Genomic DNA, 22,966 nt, shown 5'->3' with positions numbered 1-22,966 from the left:
AATTAAAATTGAAATCAAATAAAATTGAATATGATACTATAGTAATTGTGTTCGTGAATTGTGATTGTTCGATATGAATTGAATTAAAGTTGAAACCATACAAAATTGGATATGCTATGTTATTATGAGACTATAGTAATTGTTATTGTGAATTGTGATTGTTCGATATGAATTGAATTAAAATTGAAATAAAGTAAAATTGAATATGATACGTTATTACGAGATTGTAGTTATTTTGATTGTGAATTATGAGTGTTCGATATGAATTTAATTGAAATCAAATTATAAAATTGAATATGATACGTTATGATGAGACTATTGTTATTGTGATTGTAAATGTGAATTGTGAATTGTGATTATTCGATATGAATTGAAATAAAATAAAATTGAATACGATATGTTATTACTTATTATGAGACTATTGTTATTGTGATTGTTCGATATGAATTGAGTTGAATTGAAATCAGATAAAATTGAATATAATACGTTATTATAAGACTGTTGTTTTTGCGATTATGAATTGTAAATTTTAATTGTTCGATATGAATTGAATTGAAATAAAATAAAATTGAATATGATACGTTATTACGAGACTATTGTTATTGTGATTGTGAATTTTAAATTTTGATTGTTCTATATAAATTGAATTGAAGTAAAATAAAATTGAATACGATACATTATTATGAGACTCTTGTTATTGAGATTGCAAATTGTGAATTATGAGAACATCACTAGACACACTACTTAAATTAGAAATTGCAAACAACTAATTCGATACATTATTATTGCTCTCGTGAAGTCAATTGATATACTATTGACTGTTTGTTATCATACGTGAATTGCTATTGCTATGAATATACCTTATTTTATTTCATCATATTTTCTAATGTCAATTTAATGTTTATAGTTATAAATGAATAATTTTACATATATAATATTAATCGTATTTTTAACTGAGTCGTAATCGTGTTATTACTCGTAATCGTATTAATTGAGTCATATTCATGCGGGTCGTAATCGTGTTTTGTGTCAACCATTTAATAATCGTGTTAATCGGATTTTAATTGTGTTACCGTAATCGTGTCGTTTTGATCTATTATTTAATCGTGTTAACGTGTTTAATCAAATTAAGAATCGATTCATTTATTGAGAACCAAATTCGCTTTAAATCGTATAGTAATCGTTTCGTGTTTCGTGTCCGGACCAAATTGTCATCCATGTATTGAGTCTAGGGGTGACAATTTGATCCGGACACGAAATACGAAACGGTTACGACACGATTTAAAGCGTATTTGGATCTCAATAAATGGGTCGGTTCTTAATTGGATCGAACACGCTAACACGATTAAATAATGGTTCAAAACGACACGATTACGGTAACACGATAAAAAGTCGATTAACACGATTATTAAATGGTCGACACGAAACACGATTACGACCCGCACGAATATGATCCAATTAACACGATTACGAGTAATAGCACGATTACGATCTATTTAAACACGATTAATATTATATATGTAAAATTATAAATTTATAACTATAAACATAAAATTATAATTATAAACATAAAATTGATATTAGAAAACATGATGTAATAAATAAAGTATATTCGTATAAATATCAATTCACGTATGATATAACATATAGTCAATAGTATACCAATTGACTTAACGGGAGCAATAAGAATCCCAATTCATTTCGAACAATCACAATTACTATAGTCTCATAATAACGTATCATATTCAATTTTGTTTTATTTCAATTCATATCGAACAATTTTCATTCACAATCACAATAACTATCATCTCATAATAATGTATCATATTCAATTTTATTGGATTTCAATTAAATTCATATTGAAAAATCACAATTTGAAATTGACAGTCACAATAAATGTAGTCTCATAATACCGTATCACTTCAATTTTATTTTATTTCAATTCAATTAAATTCATATCGAACAATTACAATTTACAATCACAATAACTATCATCACATAATAACGTATCATATTCAATTTTATGTGATTTTAATTCAATTCAATTCACAATCACAATAACTATCGTCTCATAATAACGTATCATATTCAATTTTGTTTTATTTCAATTCAATTAAATTCATATTGAAAAATCATAATTTATAATTGACATTCACAATATCTATAGTCTCATTATAATGTATCATATTCAATTTCTTTAAATCGTATGAGTATTGGTTAGAGAGTCACTCGTAGTGTATTTGTTGAATATGTGAATGTGAATTTGGGTATTGATTATGTACTTGTTGAATTTTTTATTTTCGGTATTGTTGAACTTCTGGTCTTGGGCATTGTTGAACTTCTGATTTTGGCTTGAGTTTAAAGTGTGTTTGTTTTTGGTGTAAGTGTTTTTATTTTTATTTTTTTACATGCTATAAATGGATTGTGATTCTAAATCAGTTGAACAAACAGTGTCGATGTATCGGAAGTTAGTACAAAAAGAAAGAGGACAATTCTAATCTTATGATTGTTATGTTTTTTATAAATTATATCGCAACTAATTGAGTCCGAATGTCTAAACACGGTTAAATACCCATTTAACACGACTATTAAACGGTTTAATTTAAACGGTTATGGATCTATAAAAAAAATAAACGGTCGGATTTGGATCTAGATTTCAAACACGATTAATAAATGGTCGGATTTGGTTCTAGCAATTATATATGCAAACACGATTAACACGACACGATTATGACACGAACACGAAATTGACATCCCTAATTGAGTCTACTCTTGATTAGTGTTGTGTCAAGTATTTTTATTTGTGTCATTGTTAATGGGCCACTCTTTAGGTCGCGACCCCAAAATTTCTCAAACCAAATAACTCTACTGTTATTTTCCAAAAAATAAAAATACCTGTAGGATTAGAAAGCCCTCTCGCCGTCGCTCCCAATCGCTCGCCGTCTCGCCGGTCAGCCACCGTCGATCACCGTCTCGCCCACTGTATCGCTCACTGTCTCGCCTTCTCCACCGTATCGCACCGTCTCATCGTCACGACCACCAGGTGCTGTTCAAACTCTTATGTTGCTTCTTAATTTCTTTAGTTTCAGTTTGTTTTTTATTTATTATTATTTTATTTTATTTTATTTTGTTGACTTGTTGATTAGCATTGCTTGAGTTACCTATTTCATTTGCGAAAATATATAATTGAAGTGTTTTCTTTTTTACTCGAGAGTAATTTTTGTTGTTTTTAGTTTATGTAATTTGAAATCGTCTAAAATTCAAATCCTGTGTTTGGCAAAGGCTAATGAAGATATACCAAGCAGAGCATTCCAGGGTCCCTGATGTTAGGGCTTAGAGGATGGTTTTTGTTCGTGTATTTGGATTTTGGGGGGGTTTTGTTGTGGGTTTTGACTTAGAAGTTTAGTCTTTGTGGTGTTCAAGCAAGGTCATTCACGTAAAAAATCCTTCTTTTGCCGCGTACAGGTCTCGCTTTGCTGCCATAGCCGAAGAACGTGAAAAATCACTTCAGGTCTCTCTCTCTCTCTGTGATGAGTTTGTATTTTTTTTCTTAATGTTTTGTAATCTTTTATTATTCTTTGCCTCAATAGAAGGGAAAAGATGAAGGATACTAAGAAAAACGATAGAGGGAGGTTCACAAGAGCTCCTACGAATGACGATGACGAAAGATTCAAAATTAAGAACATCATGAAGGACATTGAGCTTTTGGGTACGTTTAATTTTATCTCTAAAGAAAACCCTAATACTGAAGTTTCAAAATTTCTTTTCGAAGAATCTTGATTTTCTTTGTATTTTTCGTTTTTAGTTTTGTTGTTTTTACTTTTTAGCTTCTATTATGTTCAAGGAGCTTAGGATGCTTGTGATTCAAAATCTGGAATGATGGGAAAAAGCAAATAAACCTACCTAGTTCACTTGTAAGAAGTGATGAATTCCGATGTTTCTGATGATATTCACTTGAAAAAGATGGAAAAAGAAAACAATGACAATTCATAATCTATTTAGAATATTCTGATAATTTTAACATAACGAAGTCCTTCAAACCGAATGTAAGAGTAACGATTCTGATGCTGAGAATCAAGACACATCAAGCTCACTTGCCACCAGTTATTTTTTTCTTCTTGTTCAACAAGAACTCGTTCTAACTCAGCTGAGAGGGCTTTACATATAAACGCAACCACTGAGACTTAATGAGTCTATCGAAGAACCTATAAGGCTTTAACGATTTAGGCCAGAAAAGTAAAGCTTGTTCTTTTTTTTTTTTTTTTTTTTTTTTTTTTTTTTTTTTTTTTTTTTTTTTCAGCATCGGTACTTGTAGTAGAACATTTGATTTGATTGAGCTCTTGATTAAGTTAGCACAATCAGAAAATGTTTTCACCTCTTGATTATTGTCATTGTTCGTTACCTTTGGGAGTTCTCAAGGCTTACTTGAAATACAGATCTATCATATGAACTTCAGTTTGATTTTTTTTTTTCTTCTTTTCCTGCTTGATATTTCCAGTTCAAATATAATTTGATAGGGCATATTTAATGTTACCTCCTTATTCAATTGTTTTTATTTTATTTTATGCTGGAATGTTTCACGTGCATATCTGACACATCGTAGGAAACATGGCTTGATTGTCAAGGCATTTAGTGACCATACCCATCAATCTCTGAGTAGTTTATTGTATTACAAAAGAGTCTAATAAAAGAAAAAAAGTAAAAGTTTTTATGGGTTGTGTTTCATTCTCGGTGTGATGTTCAACATAAAGACTAAGTAGCATTAACTGAAGACTGATTTCTTACATTAACTATGGAACATCTTGAAAATCAGGAGTGTCTTAGCTTTTTAGTCTTGACTTATCATCCTTGTATTTGTGTGTTTCTGAGATTTTTTTTTCATTCCTGACTTTCAATACTAGTAAATCTAACACCATTGATTTGGGTAGTGTACTATTCTCTCTAAAAGCCCTTTAGTTTTATCGTTCACTTTGACTGTCCCGTTTCAGCTGCTTCGAATATGACATGGAAAGAGAAGAAGGCCCTTGAAAATAGGAAGATAGCTTTACTCGGTGGAAAGGTATGCTGAAAACTCTCTTTTTCTTTACATACATTAGCAAAGTTAACAGATTTCTCTAACAAAGACAAAAAGTTCTGAATACAATTTGTCAATGCGTTGACGCAGCCTAAGAAACAAGTGCGACGGCCACTTAATTTAGCCAAGGGGATAATGAAGTGCCAGCAGAAAAGAGAGGAGAAAATGAAAGAAGAGGTATGTTCAGTGTGTTTCATAACTGTTACTATCTCTTTTGTTAATTTTAGTGCTGTGAAATATCTACGTTACACTGAATAAAATAATATAACGCCTTGTAGAGGATGATTCTCGGGTGTTTTGGTGGAAGCTATGGAAGCGGATCTAAAAAACCCGATGCAAAGCGGAAACCAGAGAACCGGGTTTTAAAGTCAATTGAAGGCAATTTCAGGAATGGTGTGCTAAATGTGAAGCATTTGTTGCACCAAGCTCCATCTAAAGAGGTCCGTATTGGTCCTGATACCTTCAACAGAGGACCCAAAACCGGAAAAGGAAAAGGAAAGGGAAAGGGAAAGAACAAAGGCGGCAAGAAGGGCGGTGGCAAGAAACGCCATTGACAATTCTAAAACCTTTGAGGAATTTGTTTGTTTGTTTTGTTCTGATTTATTTTTATTTTTATTTTTTTTCCCTTCTGGCTTTTGTTGTTTCTCACACAAGTTACTAACTATATTGATAATTTTAAGAGAAAATGGCGGCATTAATACCTAATGTTTTCGCGTGGATACAATTTGGCACCTAATCTTTTTTTTTTTTACGGGAAAAATACCTATAGTATCATTTCAGTATCACCGTTACATTTTGGCTGTTTAATGCTAACAGTTTTCCACGTGGCCGTCATTAGGTGAGTAAATTAATTCATTTAAGAAATAAAAACAACTGATATTGAAATAAGAAACACATTCGTTCGATAGAAAAATCCCAAATCAAAAGCCCTAGTTCTGGTTTTCGCTTCTTCACAATCCCCTCAATACTGACGCCATGTTCGACGAAAGCTCGTCTTCATCCTTCGATAGCAGGTGTACGAAGTGCCATCGAGTATTGTCTGGCGCAAGCTCGCCGTCGATGAGTAAGAGATCGCCTTCTCAGGCAAGGTGCCGTCGATGAGTAAGAGATCGCCTTCTCAGGCAAGGTTTCAAGATTTGTGCAAATGTGGTGTGCCATTGGTTGAGCGCACTTCATGGACCGATATGAATCCGGGTAGGAGATTCATTAGTTGTTACAAGAAAAAGGTCAGTTCCCATATGAGTTTTCATTTAATTTTATACTTGAAATTATTCAGATTCTGAGTAGTTTGATTTTTTTTTTGTCGGGTCAGTCTGAAGGAGGCTGCGATTGCTTTCAGTGGAGGATTAACAAGCTCGAATTTGAGAACCATAGGATGACAGATGATGATGAAGAGAATCAGGGGACAATAATGAAGATACGTGGAAGATGGAGTACTGTGTATTTTGTTTTCATGTTTGTTGTCATGGCTTTAGTTTTTATTGTAATATTGTTTTGACTGATCACAGGGGGGTTTGTCATCTGGATATTCAACATATTTATGAAGGCTGATTTATTGTCATGGCTTTAGTGTTTATTGTAATGTTGTTGTAGTATATGTATGTATTTTGGCTAATCATGGGGCTTGTAATCTGGATATTGATCATATTTATGAAGGTTGTTTTTTTTTCAAAGTGACAGTGAGAAAATTGAGAACATTGACAATTTTAAGGGCCTTGCTGGATGTTGTTCAAAGTGACAATTTCATTCAAAATAGAGAATTACTTCTGATACTCAAAATACATATTGAAGTACTTCTGATACATATTGTTAGTTTGACAGACCACCACAAAATGATACATAAAACAACATCCACAAAATAATACATAAAACACCACCACAAAATTAAAACAGCATCCACAAAATAATACATAAAACACCATCAGTTTGGAGGTTGAATTCAGCAAACACAATCAGTTCGAAGGTCCTTTCTCTTTAGCAATTTGTTTCTGCCTCATTTCTTTCCTCTTGATTGTCTCCGGATCAGGATTTGCTTTCACTGGCCTTCCTCTCTCCTTTGCCGGTTTCACCTACAACACAAAATAACATGTTATATGCAATTCTAAACTGAATGCCCTGTTCTAAACTAAATGCCCTATCTATATACAAAACTCGAGATGAATGTACCTGAACAGTAGCTACATTAGGACAAGTAACAATAGAATGCCCTGTCTGCCTGCACTTACTGCAGTGATTTCTTTGGCCTTTTCTGGATTGCTTTGTGGCAGAAGTTGGAGGTTCATCATTGCTTATGTTCCTCTTTTTCTTTGGCCATCCAGGTAGTACAATTTCTGATGGTGGAACAATTGGATGTAGCCCAAGTTCTGGCCATTTATCAGGACTGGTCATGGGCTCTATTATAGCACTGTATGCAGCAGAATAGGCCGGCTTCTTGTACCAGTCATCAACATCATCCATGACATCCAATCCAGTGGACCATATACATGCTAATGCATGAGGGCAAGGAATTCCAGATAATTCAAAACTCCTACAAGTGCATAACCTAGCCCGTAAGTCAACTACAAAAGTCTCGGTTCCAAGAAATGTTACCTGAAACTTAGCATTGCCAGCAAGTGTAGATTGGCAATACCTTGCTACTTGCTTATGCTTCTCTATTATTGCCAACACTCTTTTTCCTACTGGATGCAACCACTTTTCAGCTTCATTCCTTTTTGAAGCAAACCTACACATTAGCCAGAATCTCAGCTTCTCCAACAGAGTGATTATTGGCTTGTCTCTTGCAGGCATTATTGCAGAGTAGAAACTTTCACATAGATTATTCAAGAGCATATCACATTTGACATGTGTTCTGAAATGTGATTTACTCCATGCCTTTGGATCTTTGTTGAGAAGCCATTGATAAGCTTTTTCATCTTCTGCTTTCAGCTCAGCCATTCTCTTAGTAAACTCAGCAGGTGTAGTAGCTCGAGCACAACACCACATCATCTGTTTCAGCAACAATCCACCATGGTCCTTCTTGAAGTTTGCGTGTAGATGTCTTACACATAACCTGAATTCTGCTCCAGGGAAAACCTCAGCCAAAGCATTCTCTAACCCCTTTTGCCTGTCACTAACCATAGTGAATCCAGTTGTGTTCTGAATCTGCAAATCCTCACGTAGCAGCTCCATAAACCATGTCCAGCTAGCAGTGTTTTCCTTCTCAACAATAGCCCATGCCACTGGATACTATGAGTTATTTGCATCAATGCCCACAGCGGCCAACAACATCCCTTTGCAGTATCCTTTGAGGAAGCAACCATCAAACCCAAGCAGTGGCCTACATCCCTTGTTAAACCCATCCTTACAAGCCTTCAAGCATATATAGACCCTCTCAAAGACTCTTTGATCATTCACAAGATTGGTCTTAAGCAGAGCCGTAGTACCTAGCATTCAAGCAAATTCAAATATTAAGCATGCCCATTAATAAAAACAATATTGATCATGATAACTTAGAACATACTTACCAGGATTTGTTATTGTGAGTTGTCTACAATAATCATCTAGAATTGCATATTGATCTCTAACAGAGCCTTCCAGTGCGTTTCTAGCTTTTTTCTTAGCTCTATAGAACATTGTCTTGGTCACATTGCTGAACTTTGAAGCACATGTCATTTCCTTGAAGGCTTGGTAATGTAAGTTAGGGTTAAGCCTAAACTGTTCGAGGAAATGTTTGGCTAACCAAGTACTTGTAACATGCTTGTTGTCAAACACAATCCCACAATCATGGATATTAATCAATGTGTTTATCCTAACAGTTTTTCGTGTCTGAATTCATAAGCCTAGCATATAGAACCCACTTGCAACCTTTCCCTTTACATTTTGCTCGCAATCGACTCCCTTCATTGAAAATGTACTGAAATTCTTTATCATTCTTAATGAACTATTCTCTGAGAATATGTCTCAGATGACCCATCGTTGGAAATTGCATACCTAGTTTGAATTTGAAATCCGCAAGATTTGACCGTGGATTATACTCTCGCTTGCTCTTCTTCGTCAACTGCTCATCCTCATCGCTACACAAACTCTCGAGGTCGCTCTCAGACACGAATCCATTAGAGTCGCCATCCCCTTTGTTGTTGTTGTCGTTACATACGGCGTTCACATCCGACCACCACTTCTGAGGATGACTCGTTTGCTCAGCTTCAAGGTCTTCATGCTCGTTGTACTCTTCCTCTTCAAACACGGAATCTTCTTCGCCACCACCCTCTTGTTCTTCATCGATTCGTTCTTCATCCATCTTCGTCGATTTCTTTTTTTGGTTTGACCGCTCATTTTAGGTCTCATTGATTTCAAAATTTAAGTTGTTTCTCTTTTTACTGTTGTTTTTACTTCTTAAATGAATTAATTTACTCACCTAATGACGGCCACGTGGAAAACTGTTAGCATTAAACAACCAAAATGTAACGGTGACACTGAAATGCTACTATAGGTATTTTTCCGGTAAAAAAAAAAAAGATTAGGTGCCAAATTGTATCCACGCGAAAACATTAGGTATTAATGCCGCTATTATCTCTAATTTTAAAATCGATTTTGTTACCAGAAATTTGTAAAGCCTACGATGCTTGAGTTATAGTTTTTCGAACTGTAGTTCAAGTTTAGTCTCTCATTTCCTTTTCCAGATTTTCCCTGAAATGGAGTTCTTTATATCGCTCACGAAACATTAACATTAATTTTATATCATGTTACATACGTTTATTTGTTTTGATCTTTTTTTTTTTTTTTTAATGTAACATGAATTAATATGGTCCTGCATTGTGTCCAGGACTTTGTGATAAAAACAGAACTATGGATCATAATGTAGATTAATATTGACAATGCTAGAATGAAGGATAGCAACAATTAATTAGTACGCGTAGTCTCTACTTAGCTAAAGAGGCCAATGCCTGGAAATTTTTATTAGATAGAATGAGGGTTTCAGTCCTCGTATGTATTTTATTTGTTTATGGCGTGAGGTTCTAGGAATCCGAGACAAAGAGAGGAGAGCAGAGAATAATATAATCATCTTGTTTGTTATTGTTGTCCAATGTTGCACTTCGCTAACGAAACTAAACTGCAACCAAGAATCGATCGTCCTTGTCATATATCTACAAGCTATTGCACTTCATGAGGAACCCGACCCTGTGTCGTCGAAGTTCACTAGAGACACCGTCTCCCCGTTCATCGCTTCCATTCCCACGATAGGGAATCCGAATAAGAGCTGTTGTCGCACGAAAATGAACAACCGAGTAATGTTTCGGGCGGTTCGACTCAAGGCCGGATCAAGTGGCCGCACTCGAGCCAACTGGGGGAAACTCGAAAGTCATGAGTTGTCATTACTCTAGCTCAAATGCGTTCTTAGTTCGTCACGGAGATCTGGGAGTAAGAAGAAGAAAAATTAAGCTTAGATGGGCACATACGCCTCTGATGCGCGCTACGACGCTCAACATTAATCTGATTGCTATGTGAGGTGGGGGACCGATATTTGTTAATGAATATTTGAGAAGATTAGAGGCTCAACAGAGGAAACAGAGTGCGGAGAGTCCTCGCCAGCGTTTCAGAATAATAGAATCGAGTAATCTTGAGAGATAATTGTGTGTGTACCTGCCCGCTATGAGGAGGGGTATTTATAGTGCTTGTGATGCTGAAGAGAGGCTCTAGTCGTTTGGCATGGAGCGCACGGTGTGAATCGGCTAGAGCGTCGCAGAAGACTGTGCGTACGCCTACGCATCGCGCCAGGTAATGGGCGCGACATGCTAAGGTAAGTGCGCAAATCAAGCGCGCGCGGTGTGTTTTTGGAGGAGCACGTGATGGGTAGTCCTCATTGCACTTTGTGCGGCCCGCTGAAGGGATGCCACGTCAGGCCAAAGCCTTCACGCGTTGCACACTTCTTTGCGCGGTGTGCACATGTGCTTTGATGGGCTCGAGCTTTGTCTTTGGACCATTTTGAGTGGGCCATGGCTTCTGATCGGTGGATATTTCTCTCTACACACACAATCGCAAGTGCACGAATGTCGTCAAGTAATAATGTGTGTCTAGCACGAATATCAATCCACGAGGACTATATAGCACGAATCCTAGACTTTGTCAATTTCTATTATCAATGGATTTCAAACATAAAGTAAAAGGATGGGAATTTGCAATTGTTGGACTTCAAGAATGCCAAATAAGAAAATATTAAAGCGAGGTTTAAATAATATTAAAAGACGAGGGACACGACTTCGTTGGTTTCAAGGTGCGGTTGGCTATTGAGTTCAAAATGAATAAGAAAAAGCTAAGGGTTCTAATCTCGCCTCTTGGTTTTATCCACTAACCTCTCTCGAGTTGCTAGGGGCCTTAGTAGATTGACGAGCTTACACCGATCGGTTGGTACTCTATTAAAACAACGTACTGCACTAAGATCGAGGCTCAAACGATTACACCACTCCCTTAGTCTTTCTATAGATCTAGGTGGACTAATGATGGGTTGGGTAGTTCTCTCATGTCTTTACCCTCTCGTTCTCAAAACATGGAACAACACTAACTAATTAGGTAGCTAAGCTAGCTAGGAGAATGAAAAACACCCACAACCCATGAAATTCCTTTTTGACTTATCTATCACGAAGAACATTTCTATCCTAAGCCATGAACCAATACACACACCCATTCACCAACTACATCATGTCTCGACTCTAGATTTAGCTACTCATAATTGAAAACGAGCAAATCAACGTAACTACAAGAGTAATCAGCAACGCAAATACGTAAAAAGGAATCTCAATTATTCAAATCAAACAAAACTTAAATCAAGTATCAATCTCCAAAAATACCAAAAATAACAAGAATCTTATAGAGCAAGTAAAAGTAGCAACAATGGAAGTAGAAAAGATGGAGATGGAGAGATAACAAGAGATGAGGTAGAGGTAGATGTAGGGGTGGCAATTTGGTCCGGACACGAAACACGAAACGGTTACGACACGATTTAAAGCGGATTTGGATCTCAATAAATGGATCGGTTCTTAATTGGGTCGAACACGCTAACACGATTAAATAATAGGTCAAAACGACACGATTACGGTAACACGATTAAAATCCGATTAACACGATTATTAAATGGTCGACACGAAACACGATTACGACCCGCACGAATATGACCCATTTAATACGATTACGAGTAATAGCACGATTACGACCCAGTTAAACACGATTAATATTATATATGTAAAATTATTAATATATAGAAACGTTATCTAAAATTATAAGTATAAAGCAAAAAGATATAAAATTATAATTATAAGCCAAATATAAACGAAACATAAAATGTATAAATATAAAATCGATATTAGAAAATATGATGGAATAAAAAGAACTGTTTTGTCATATATTGACATTTATATGGTCGTAGAACAACTTATAATTTTCAATTAATTTCGGTATGGGTTGAGGTTGAAAATAAGGTACATTCGTATCAATATCAATTCACGTATGATATAATATAGTCAATAGCATACCAATTGACTTCATGAGAGCAATAATAATCTATTGAATTAGTTGTTTTCGATAACTAATCTAACTAGTATGTGTAGTGGTGTTCCAATAGTATCATAACGTGTTATAACTAAATCTATCAAATTGATTAGTAGTTGAATTGAGTGTCATAACGTGTTACAATTAATCTATCGATAGATTAGTAATTGAATTGAATTCGATAGATTAGTAAAACTAATCAATACGTTATTATGACATGTTATCTTGACAATTACTAATTGATGCTAATAAGTGTCATAACGTGTTATAACACTTCTATCGAATTGAATTGGTGTTATAACTAATCACACCAATAGTGTCATAACTAATCTATCGAGTGTTCGATATGAATTCAATTCAATTACTAATCTAATTAGTGACATAATAGCCAGTTGACTTAATCAAAGCAATAATAATCTATCGAATTAGTTGTTTTCAATTTTATCTGATTTCAATTCAATTCAATTCAATTTATGTCGAACAATCACAATTTACAATCACAATAACAATAGTTTCATAATAACGTATCGTATTGAATTTTATTTGATTTTAATTCAATTCATATCGAAAAACCACAATTCACAATTTACAATCACAATAACAATAGTCTCATAATAACGTATCGTATTCAAATTTATTTGATTTCAATTCAATTAAACTAATATCGAACAGTCACAATTAACAATCACAATAACAATAGTCTCATAATAACTTATCGTATTTAATTTTATTTGATTTCAATTAAATTCATATTGAACCATCACAATTCACAATTTACAATCACAATAATAATAGTATAAAAATAACGTATCGTATTCAATTTTATTTGATTTTAATTCAATTCAATTCATATCAAACACTCACAATTAAAAATTTACTTTACATTACCAATGTTATTTGTTTATGTCATTCATAAACTATTATTATTTAATGTAATTATAAACTTCTATTATTATTTCATGTAACTATAAAATTTGTAGATTAATATTGAGATTTGATATCCCTCCATAATATTCCCTCCATTTTTCTCCATGAAATTTCAATCTAATATTTTTATTTTGTTTCACCCCATCACTTTCCCTCCTATTTTTTGTGTGAAAAAAAGAAAGAAAAATAAGCACGCTTAAACAAAATTGCACGCAAACACACATAAGAGAAACGCAGAAGAGAAGAGAAAAGGAAAGAAAAATCGCGAGGCGATTCGAGAGAGAGAGAGAGAGAGAGAGAGAGAGAGAGAGAGAGAGAGAGAGAGAGAGAGAGAGACAAAGCGAGATTGGAAGAAAAAAAAGAGAGGGAAATTGAGAGGGAGGGAGAACAACTGAGAATCGGAACGAAGAATAGACAGAGCGAGAGTCGGACTGAGAATCCCAATAGAGAGAGAGAGAGAGAGAGAGAGAGAGAGAGAGGGAGAGAGAGAGAGAGAGAGAGAGAGAGAGATAGAGAGAGAAAGAGAGAGAGAGAGAAAGAGAAACGTGGAATCGATCTTGATCCTAGCTGAATTGCCCACTGTCGTCGGAATCACATCATCAGTAAGTCTCTCTCTCTCTCGCTTAGGGATTCAGAGTTTATTTGTAATAAGATCTCTGGTCTGAATTGATTCGTAGTACTCAGCTTTATTTATGTATGTAACTGTATATGTTCATGTGTTGAGAAAGATTAAAGCAATATTGGGAATATACAATCACGAGACTGCCGATTATCACGTGATTCGTGCTTTTTCCATCACCATTACTGAAAACGCGATACATTGTTGTGTTGCAAAGAGAGAGAGAGATCAAAAGATGGCAGAGACGGTGTTCAGTCCGGCGTTGGAAGAAATGAAGCATTGCAAATCCGACGAGGACTAAATCCTGACGGAGCCTTTCTTGCAGCTCTGCAAACGCACTTTGCCTCTCATCGGTAAACTTAGATCCTTTTCCAATTTATTTTTCTTCCCCTGATTTAAAAAAAGCTCGAATCCTTGTGGTTTCAATTTCAGACAAGTTCGGAGCGGCCATGGTCCTCGTCAAGACCGATATCGGCGGCAACATCTCGGTCTGTGCAATGTTGCTTGAATTACAATCCAATTTATTTATTTGATTTTTTTTATTATTACTATTATTTTTTTTTTGCAGAGGTTAGAGACGAAATATAACATAGATCGCGAAAAGTTCAAATACTTGTACGACATGGTTTGTCCAGAGGTTGAGGCCAAAACAACTAAAGGCTCTTTCAGTTGCACCAATGGCCTTCTTTGGTTGACCAAGTCAAACTTCTTTCATTCACTCCTCTCTAAAATCACCTTCTACATATCAAACATGCAACAATCTTAAGATGTTCATTCATCTCATCTAACTTGTATGTTACCGAAAATAAGAAAGCGGTATTTTTGGGCTAAATGGTTTTTAGAGGGTAGGGAAGTTGAGAAGTATATGTTAAATCAATATGAGGTTGTAGAGGGTCAATTCATCCTAAGATGTTTATTTTTCATTTTTCTGTGTTAATCAAGGTTTATCGAAATCCATATGATTCTTTTATTAGCGTCAATAGTTTTGACTTGTGTAGAGATTAGATCTTTCTATCATGTCCATCTTAGCATCATATTCTGTTAGCCTATATTTGTTGAAATTTGTATTTTTAATGGTGTCAATGGTAGGTGTTTACTCTTCCATCAAAATGCCATGGAAGGAGTGCTCGAGCAATGAAGAACACATTTTTCTCGATGTAATTAATGTAGATGTAATTAATTTGTCTAAATGAGTAATAAAACCGATTAAAACACGATTAAATTAACCATTTAACGCGATTAATAAATGGTTTAATTTAAATGGATATGGTTTCGTAAAAAAATAAATGGTCGGATTTGGATCTAAGTTTCAAACACGATTAATAAATGGTCGGATTTTGTTCTATTGCATATTTTCAAAAACACGATAAACACGACACGATTACGACACGAACACGAATTTTCCATCCCTAGGTAGATGGTAGAGGAGGCCGTCACTTCTTCCTTCAAACTAAAGCTCTTTCTTCTTCATTTCTAATAGGTCTCTCCGCATGTATGATTATGAACTTATGTCATTGGATTCCCTCACTTCGGAGCATCCTAGACCATTGGATGAGATCCAAGAGTCCTCAGTAGCTAAAATCAAGCTCTTTAAAAATCTAGTCTGTCACTTTGGGCGAAGCACAAGGTCTTGGACACGTTGTGTGGCTGTTGCGGGCGATGCGTTCTTGTCTGCGCGTCCGTCGCGCTAGAATTAGTAACTTTGGGTGCCTCGAAATGCAAGGTTGTACGACGCGTAAGGACTTTGCGCGTCACGCTCTGCTGAAACCTCCAGCGTGTCGCACTCTAAGTCTTGAGTGACACGCGAGACTGTGCTGACTTCTTCTCCAGCTTTGAATTTAGCTCCCAGGGGTCGTTTCTTGGTGCCATTAAGCTCCATTTCTGCCCATGTTTGCACCAAAACTCTCCTATGCTGTCTTGATCTTGAAAACCACCAAAAACTATCAAATAAGCTAATGACTAGCTTTAGTTTTTGCGTAAAAGGGATATATTTTAAATGAAACACACTCTTCAAATACCCCCAAACTTGAACCGTGGAGCTAGTAAAAATGAGTGTTGAAATTGCTTAGGACCTTGGACTCGCAAGAACGTCTCTCCTAGACAAAATTGACTCCAAGAGTAAGAACAACCACAACTAAGCTCAATTAATACAAGCGTTCAATCAACTCTTGTGTGGCTTTACCTTGCTTGAATAATCCTGTGTAATAGATTGCTTCTAGCCCAAGTCATGAGCGTCGGAGACCTTCCCACCTTTTCCTAGCATGCAAACTCGATACAATGTGCTCATTAATGAACTTGGAACACATTAAGACTTTTCACCGAGCACTGTCCACTCGGTTTAGGCGAGGTAGTGAAAGTCCAAAGGTCTTTCACGGGTTGTAATGTTCGGGGAGGGTCAGAGGGTAGGATATGGAGTTTTTAAGTGGCTCAAATGTTACCCTAGCGACTCATCCTCACCAACAACCAACATTCTCAATTTTTATTCAAGAATTCTTTCTTTTTCTTCTTTTAGCACAAAGCTTCACAATTCCCCACAAACTTGGACTTTTTGCACTTTCATAGTCTAGATTATGTGCTTTCTTGTCAAACAAGAAATTAATGGCGCGCCAAAAATAAACAAAAAATAAAAATCACAATAATGAAAACTAAATGTATGCAAACTTTTCAAGATTTGGGCATGATTGTGCCTTTTATTTCTTTTTATTTTTTTATATTTTTTTTCTTTTCTTTTTCTTCTATTTCATGAGCACAAAATAAAAGGAAAAACAAGATATCTACAAATGCCAGCGCGACATAAATTTTGACAAATGATACAAGCACGCAATCCACAAGATCGACACCAATCACTCAAGAGTCGATAGAGAACGGGGTTCTTTCTAGGATTTTTCATTCCTTGGCTAAGTTTTTTTGTGACTAAGGGACAAAAGAAAGATAGATGTTTGGCTCTTTGTGAAAGGGTTCTAATGAAAGTAGAACATGTTAGCATTTTTGCTTGAGTAGCTCAAAAGTTACCCTAGCGACTCCATGAGCCTCGGAAGTATACGTCAACGACATGCTGGTCAAGAGTCTCAAGGTTGTCAATCACGTCTGTGACTTGAGGGAGATGTTCACAATCTTCCGTTGATACAGAATGAAGCTCAACCCCAACAGGTGCGCCTTCAGGGTTGAATATGGTGAATTCCTAGGATACATGATGAATCAGCGCGTGATCGAAGAAAATCCCGAGAAAATAAGGGCGATCTTAGAGATGAGGTCGCCGCAAAAAGTCAAAGAAGTTCAGAATCTGGCGGGATTTCCGCCCTGACACGTTTCGTGTCAAAAACAACCGATAAGTGCCAACCGTTCTTCAGGGCGTTAAAGAAGACAGACGGGTTCGAGTAGACGAAGAAATTCGAAAGAGCGTTCGTGAAATGAAAGCCTACTTCAGTTCACCTCCATTCCTGTCAAAGCCGAAGGACGGTGAAACCTTGTTCGTCTACCTCGCGGTTTCCGATAGGGCCACGAGCGCAGTACTAATACGTGAGGAAGACAAGGTGCAATGACCCGTATACTACATTAGCAAGGCTCTCCTCGATGCCGAGACTTGATACCCCGAAATCGAGAAATTGTCTCTTGCTCTCATCATGAGCACGAGAAAGTTACGCCCCTACTTTCAGGCGCACCCAATCATGGTGGGCACGGGGCATCCTATCGTGAAGGCATTGCAAAGAGGGACATGCTCGCGTATGGCCATTTGGTCGCAAGAGTTGAGGGAGTACAGAATCGAATTCCAACCAAGGACGACTATCAAGAATCAAGCCCTCGCCGACTTCGTAGTAGAATTCTCGTACACATATCGGCCCAAGGAGGGAAGAAGGAAGTAGACAAAGTGAAGGAAGTATGTGGAGATTTGAAGAAAGGCGACAACGACGAGTTGTAAAAGAAGAGAACTAGCGGCCCGATAGGGCCTGTTTGGGAATTGAACGTGGATTGCGTATCAAACGCCCGGGGGGCTGGCGCTAGCGTTGTACTCACAAATTCTGATAGACAAAAGCTGAGGTACGCACTACGCTTCGAATTCAAGGCCTCAAACAACGAGACGAAATACGAAGCCCTGATTGTGGGACTAGAATTGACATGCAAATTAGAAGTCCAAAATTTACGCATTCATTGTGAATCAGGTGAAGGGCGACTACGCAGTCAAGGAATCCAACATGATAGCATACTTGTCAAAAACGCAGAAGAATCTCGAGGCCCTCTTGTGGTTCGAAATCTTGCAAGTTCCTCGCGAGGCAAACGCTGAGGCCGACGCCCTAGCATGCCTTGCATCAGGGATAGACGACGAATGCGAATGGAGTGTCCCCATCGAAGTATTGACCAGACCCTATGTCTTGAGAGGCGACGTATGAGTGATCGAGGACGGGCCGCCTCCGACATGGATGACACCACTAGTAGAATACCTCGAGCGAGGATCCACACTCGAAGACAAAGAGGAGGCAAGAAAGCTGAAAAACTAGGCGTCGAATTACACGATGATGGGAGACATCCTATTCAAAATAGTATACTTGATGCCGTTACTCCGATGAATGACCGAGTGCGAAGCAAAGAACACGCTCCGCGAGGTTCACGAAGGCTTGAGTGGGAACCATGCCGCCGGAAAATCTATAACCATGAAACTCCTGAGATTATGGTACTTTTGGCCAACCTTGAAAAAGGACTCACACAAGTGGGCCAAAAAATGCGACAAATACCAAACGTTCACCCACGTCCCGAGCCAGGCACCCGGGCCACTGTGCCCGATCATTGTAACTCGACCCTTCGCGAAGTGGGGGATTAACCTCATCGGCGAGTTGCCCATGGCCCCGCGGCAATACAGGCATGCGATTGTTACAATCAATTATTTCACCAAATAGGTGGAGGCGGAACCACTGGCAAAGATCACAGAGGCGAACACAACCAATATCATCTGGAAAAACATCATTTTTCTCTTTGGGATTGCCGCATCGATCGTGACTGACAACAACAAGCAGTTCTACAACGCGCGTGTTCGCGAGATTTACGAGCAATTGAAGATAGGCAAGACTTTCTCCTTCCCTAGGCATCCGCAGGCCAACGGCCAATGGGAGTCGGTGAACTAAACGATCAAGCAAAATGCGACCGGCGTAACCCCATTCGCCCTCGCATATGGCGTCGAGGCCGTGGTCCCCATCGAGATCAAACTTCCCACTCTTCGCATTGAAGCTTTCGAGGAAGACGACAATAACAGAGTGATGAGATTCGAGCTCGACCTCATAGATTAAAATAGGGCAGACGCATTGACCCGCCTCGCCCCACAAAAAAGAAAAGTCGAGAGATACTATAACTTGAAGGTTAAGTTGCAGAAGTTCGCCGCCTTGTTCTGAGAAGGGTGTTCCAAAACACCAAATTAAAAGGAGCTGGAGTCTTGGGCCCACTTAGGAGAGTCCGTATCGTGTGCGCAAAGCAATACACGATGGCATCTACGAGCTCGAAAACATGGAAGGCCTCGTATTCACGCATCCGTGGAACGCCGAACACCTGAGGCAATATTATCAATGAAGCTCGCCACATCCCTCCGCATCTTTTTTGCTTAAAGTCTTTTGCGTTTATTTTATCATGTAACAAAGCCAGTGGCCAAAGAAGTGTAACTTTGATAACACAGCAATACAAACTCCATTTGCACTTCATCCTTCGCCTCTCATTTTTACAATTTTTTTAGGTTTTTCTACAAATACCCAAAAAAAACTCCGGGGAGGACACCCGCGAGTTCCCGCGGGTTTTCTGCTCAAAACTCCGTGCGACGCACTAGCATGGAACAAAAACGGTCGACGCGAATCGAAAAAGTGTTTAGCACACCAACATGCGTCACATCTGCCTTAAAGCCAGTCTTGAAACAATAGACGAAACCCAACACGCCACACGCGCACCGCAAGGTGCCATGCTCGCTGGGAACTAAGTCTACGGCAGGCCCATCCCAACACATGACATTTGCGCCGACTCGGGCCTTCTCAGAAAACGTGTATGCCGAAGGAATCCATCGCAATCGGGTCCTCTCGCAGCAAGCCAAATTGGTAGCAAGTGTCTTGAGTTTCCACTCGACCTACGCTCGAAAGGGAACTCGGGGGGGCTAATGTTATCCGTCGATTCCGAGCCTCCAACTCGAGAGACGGATCCATCTAAAGTGGACCCACTCGGGATGATCCCGACTGAGTAATTGGACCAGGCGACGACGTGCCGCGATTGCCCGGTGACGCGACCGGCCGGCCACCTGGAGGCACAGGTGACCGGCCCTAAACACAGCCGGCCGGCCTTCAGATGGCACGACAGGTTAGCCTTAACAAAGCATAACCAACCGGCCGGCCTCAGACATGACCGGCTGGCCTTTTGATGACGTAGTCGGCTGGCCTCACAAAGAACCGACCGAATCCCGCGCACTAGACCGGTCGGACACGGCCGGTTGGGAAACGAGGGTAGGTATCAGACACGAACAATCGCTCTGATACCACCTGTCGGTGATGCACATAGGGTATCGGACATGAGAAATCACTCTGATACCTCTTGTTGTTAATCACGGTTGGTATTGTACACGAACAATCGCTCCGAAACCATTTGTTTGGTGAACCAAGTGGGTATGAGACATGAACAATCGTTCTCAAAACACTTGTATAGTGATTATGTGCTCACCTTGATAACCATCTAAGTTGCGGAATAAATTAATTACACTAACAAGAGCTTATTAAATGTATGGTTATCTAACAAGATCTAGATTTACTTTATTAATTAAATAAGGAAAGCATTCAAACATGTCAAGCAATCAATAAGAACAAAGAACAATGTTCATAGAGAACTTATGAGTTGGGCTCACGAACAGAAACTTTAAGCTTTCTCAATCCGTCTTCAAACGCCTTGATCTCCTTCTTCAAGCTTTCAGATCTTTGTACTCCTCTTGATGACACCGTAGTCTTCCGAAACGTAATCTCCGGACGAATAAAGAAAGACGGCGTGGGACCACACTCTTTAATCTCACACGATCAAGAAACAATGTTGTTTCAAGATCTCACTCTTGTTTTCTAAGAACGGAATAGAGTAACTCCAATGAGAGAGAGACATCGAGAGAAGTCGGCCACACACTATGTTGGTCGAATTTTTGATCTTCCAAAAGCTTATTATTCTATTCTCATGAACCCATATTTATATCATTGTCATGGTAGTTTACAAAATATATTATTTTCTTTTATTGTGTTCACACTAGTGAGTCAAAGCTTAGCCTTTGGATCTTATCTCAAGAATCACACTTTCTCTTTTAGACATCAAATCAATATCTACGATACTTTATTTTATGTTTTAATAGAGAATATTTAAGTATGAGAGAATAAAAGACAATATCTTATTTCATTTTAAATATTATTCTCTCCTAATATTCATGAGAGAGAATAAAGAACAATATCTTATTTTCTTTTAAATATTATTCTCTCTAAATATTCATGAGAGAGAATAAATGACAATATATTATTTTCTTTTAAATGTTTTTCTCTCTCCTTTATTTAAACAACTAAAGAGAAAATATTGGTAAGTACCAACATAATAGTGGACGAGTTTTATGGCTCTCGGCCAAAGGATTTGCGCGACTCCTTGTTGCCAAATCCTAAAATTCGACTTTCACTTTTGTGCAAGGCTCAATTGCTTAAAGCCCAATTAATTATTTATTTACTTGGTCCAACAATAAACAAATAAGTAATTGATTAATTATTTACTTGATCAAACAATAAATAATTAATGGATCAATTGCTTATTTACTTGATCAAACAATAAATAAACAATTCTACTATAAATACTATATTAATTAAGCAAATACTCGTTTTCTGAATTAAATGCTGTTAATCACTATTACAGCTTGTGATATCTATAATAATGAAACACATTATTATTAGAGGTTATTTATTCGTCTTATCGAAGCCGAATCGGGGACTATGGACCTAGTAATAGAAGCTTAATAAATCCGATGAAAAGAAGAAAAAGTCTTTTCTCTTTTCCACATCGATTTGTCTAATCTTGGTCAGACTCCACCTAGGTACGCCAAGACTGAACTCTCTTTTATACTAGAATTATATTTACTCATCGTGATAAGTGTCCACTGATCTAGTCAGTACGTGATCAAGATCCTCCAGGTTCAACCTGTATCGAGAAAGGTCAATTAATCCGTTATATCTTTCTTGATACATATATACCATAAGCACTGTTGCTTCCCCAGCGAAAGATTCTTCCGAAAATACATACATCGGAAGTGCCGACAATCTATCGGTTCTGGAATCTACCCTTAGGTTAGTGAACATTGACGGTCTTTCAGGAAGGCTGGATTCCGTATCTGTCAACCACTTTCCACTCGAATCATGCTCCGAAACTCTCAAGACATAAGTTGTGATTAGCATGATAGTAGCGTTTTAGTGAATGAATCAAAGAGTGCGGTAACATGATCCAGTGTCCATGATCACTTCAGGATTTAGATCAAGTCTCACTGTGACTATCATAGCGACCCAGGTTAGTGTGTCGTAACGGTACTTAAACGACACATCTACAACCAAAGTCTGTCCGGGTCGTGCACTTACCACAAGTGCAGAATGCTCGCACGTCGTGATCAACCTTCACTAGTGTTCCACATATATGACTTTAGATACAACTATCCAGGCATGTATCAGTCATCGACCATGCTTTAGCTCGCCGTCCGAACTCAGGTGCCCAGCACGTAACTCAGTTTAATACGGAGGCTACGGATGATAGTTGCTATTGATTCTGATATTCAAAGCTCAACCCACTAATCATATGATGCT

At 37.6% G+C, this 22,966-nt stretch overlaps 1 protein-coding gene, 1 long non-coding RNA gene and 2 pseudogenes across 2 annotated transcripts; 3 read left to right on the top strand and 1 right to left on the bottom strand.

Moving 5' to 3' along the window:
• The first annotated feature begins 2,799 nt into the window (after window positions 1-2,799).
• LOC149380915 (uncharacterized) lies at window positions 2,800-5,798 on the top strand. Its single transcript, XM_089629922.1, has 6 exons — window positions 2,800-3,043; window positions 3,466-3,511; window positions 3,591-3,709; window positions 4,989-5,059; window positions 5,165-5,251; window positions 5,353-5,798. The coding sequence occupies exons 3-6, from the start codon at window positions 3,601-3,603 to the stop codon at window positions 5,626-5,628; spliced, it is 543 nt and encodes a 180-aa protein (XP_089486048.1). The 5' UTR covers window positions 2,800-3,043; window positions 3,466-3,511; window positions 3,591-3,600; the 3' UTR covers window positions 5,629-5,798.
• A 231-nt stretch (window positions 5,799-6,029) lies between these two features.
• On the top strand, window positions 6,030-6,580 carry LOC149380914 (uncharacterized). Its single transcript, XR_016301979.1, has 3 exons — window positions 6,030-6,162; window positions 6,201-6,300; window positions 6,387-6,580. It is a non-coding gene; the product is annotated as an uncharacterized LOC149380914 (long non-coding RNA).
• A 446-nt stretch (window positions 6,581-7,026) lies between these two features.
• On the bottom strand, window positions 7,027-9,350 carry LOC149380913 (uncharacterized; annotated as a pseudogene).
• Window positions 9,351-14,376: 5,026 nt separating this feature from the next.
• Window positions 14,377-15,279, top strand: LOC149380912 (glycolipid transfer protein 1-like; annotated as a pseudogene).
• The last annotated feature ends 7,687 nt before the right edge of the window (window positions 15,280-22,966 follow it).

The sequence above is a fragment of the Urtica dioica genome, chromosome 11 (assembly GCF_054948205.1).
Source record: "Urtica dioica subsp. dioica isolate 48M chromosome 11, U.dioica_male_clone48M_v1_H2, whole genome shotgun sequence".
Taxonomy (NCBI): Eukaryota; Viridiplantae; Streptophyta; class Magnoliopsida; order Rosales; family Urticaceae; genus Urtica; species Urtica dioica.
This window is presented reverse-complemented; position numbering and strand designations above follow the sequence as displayed.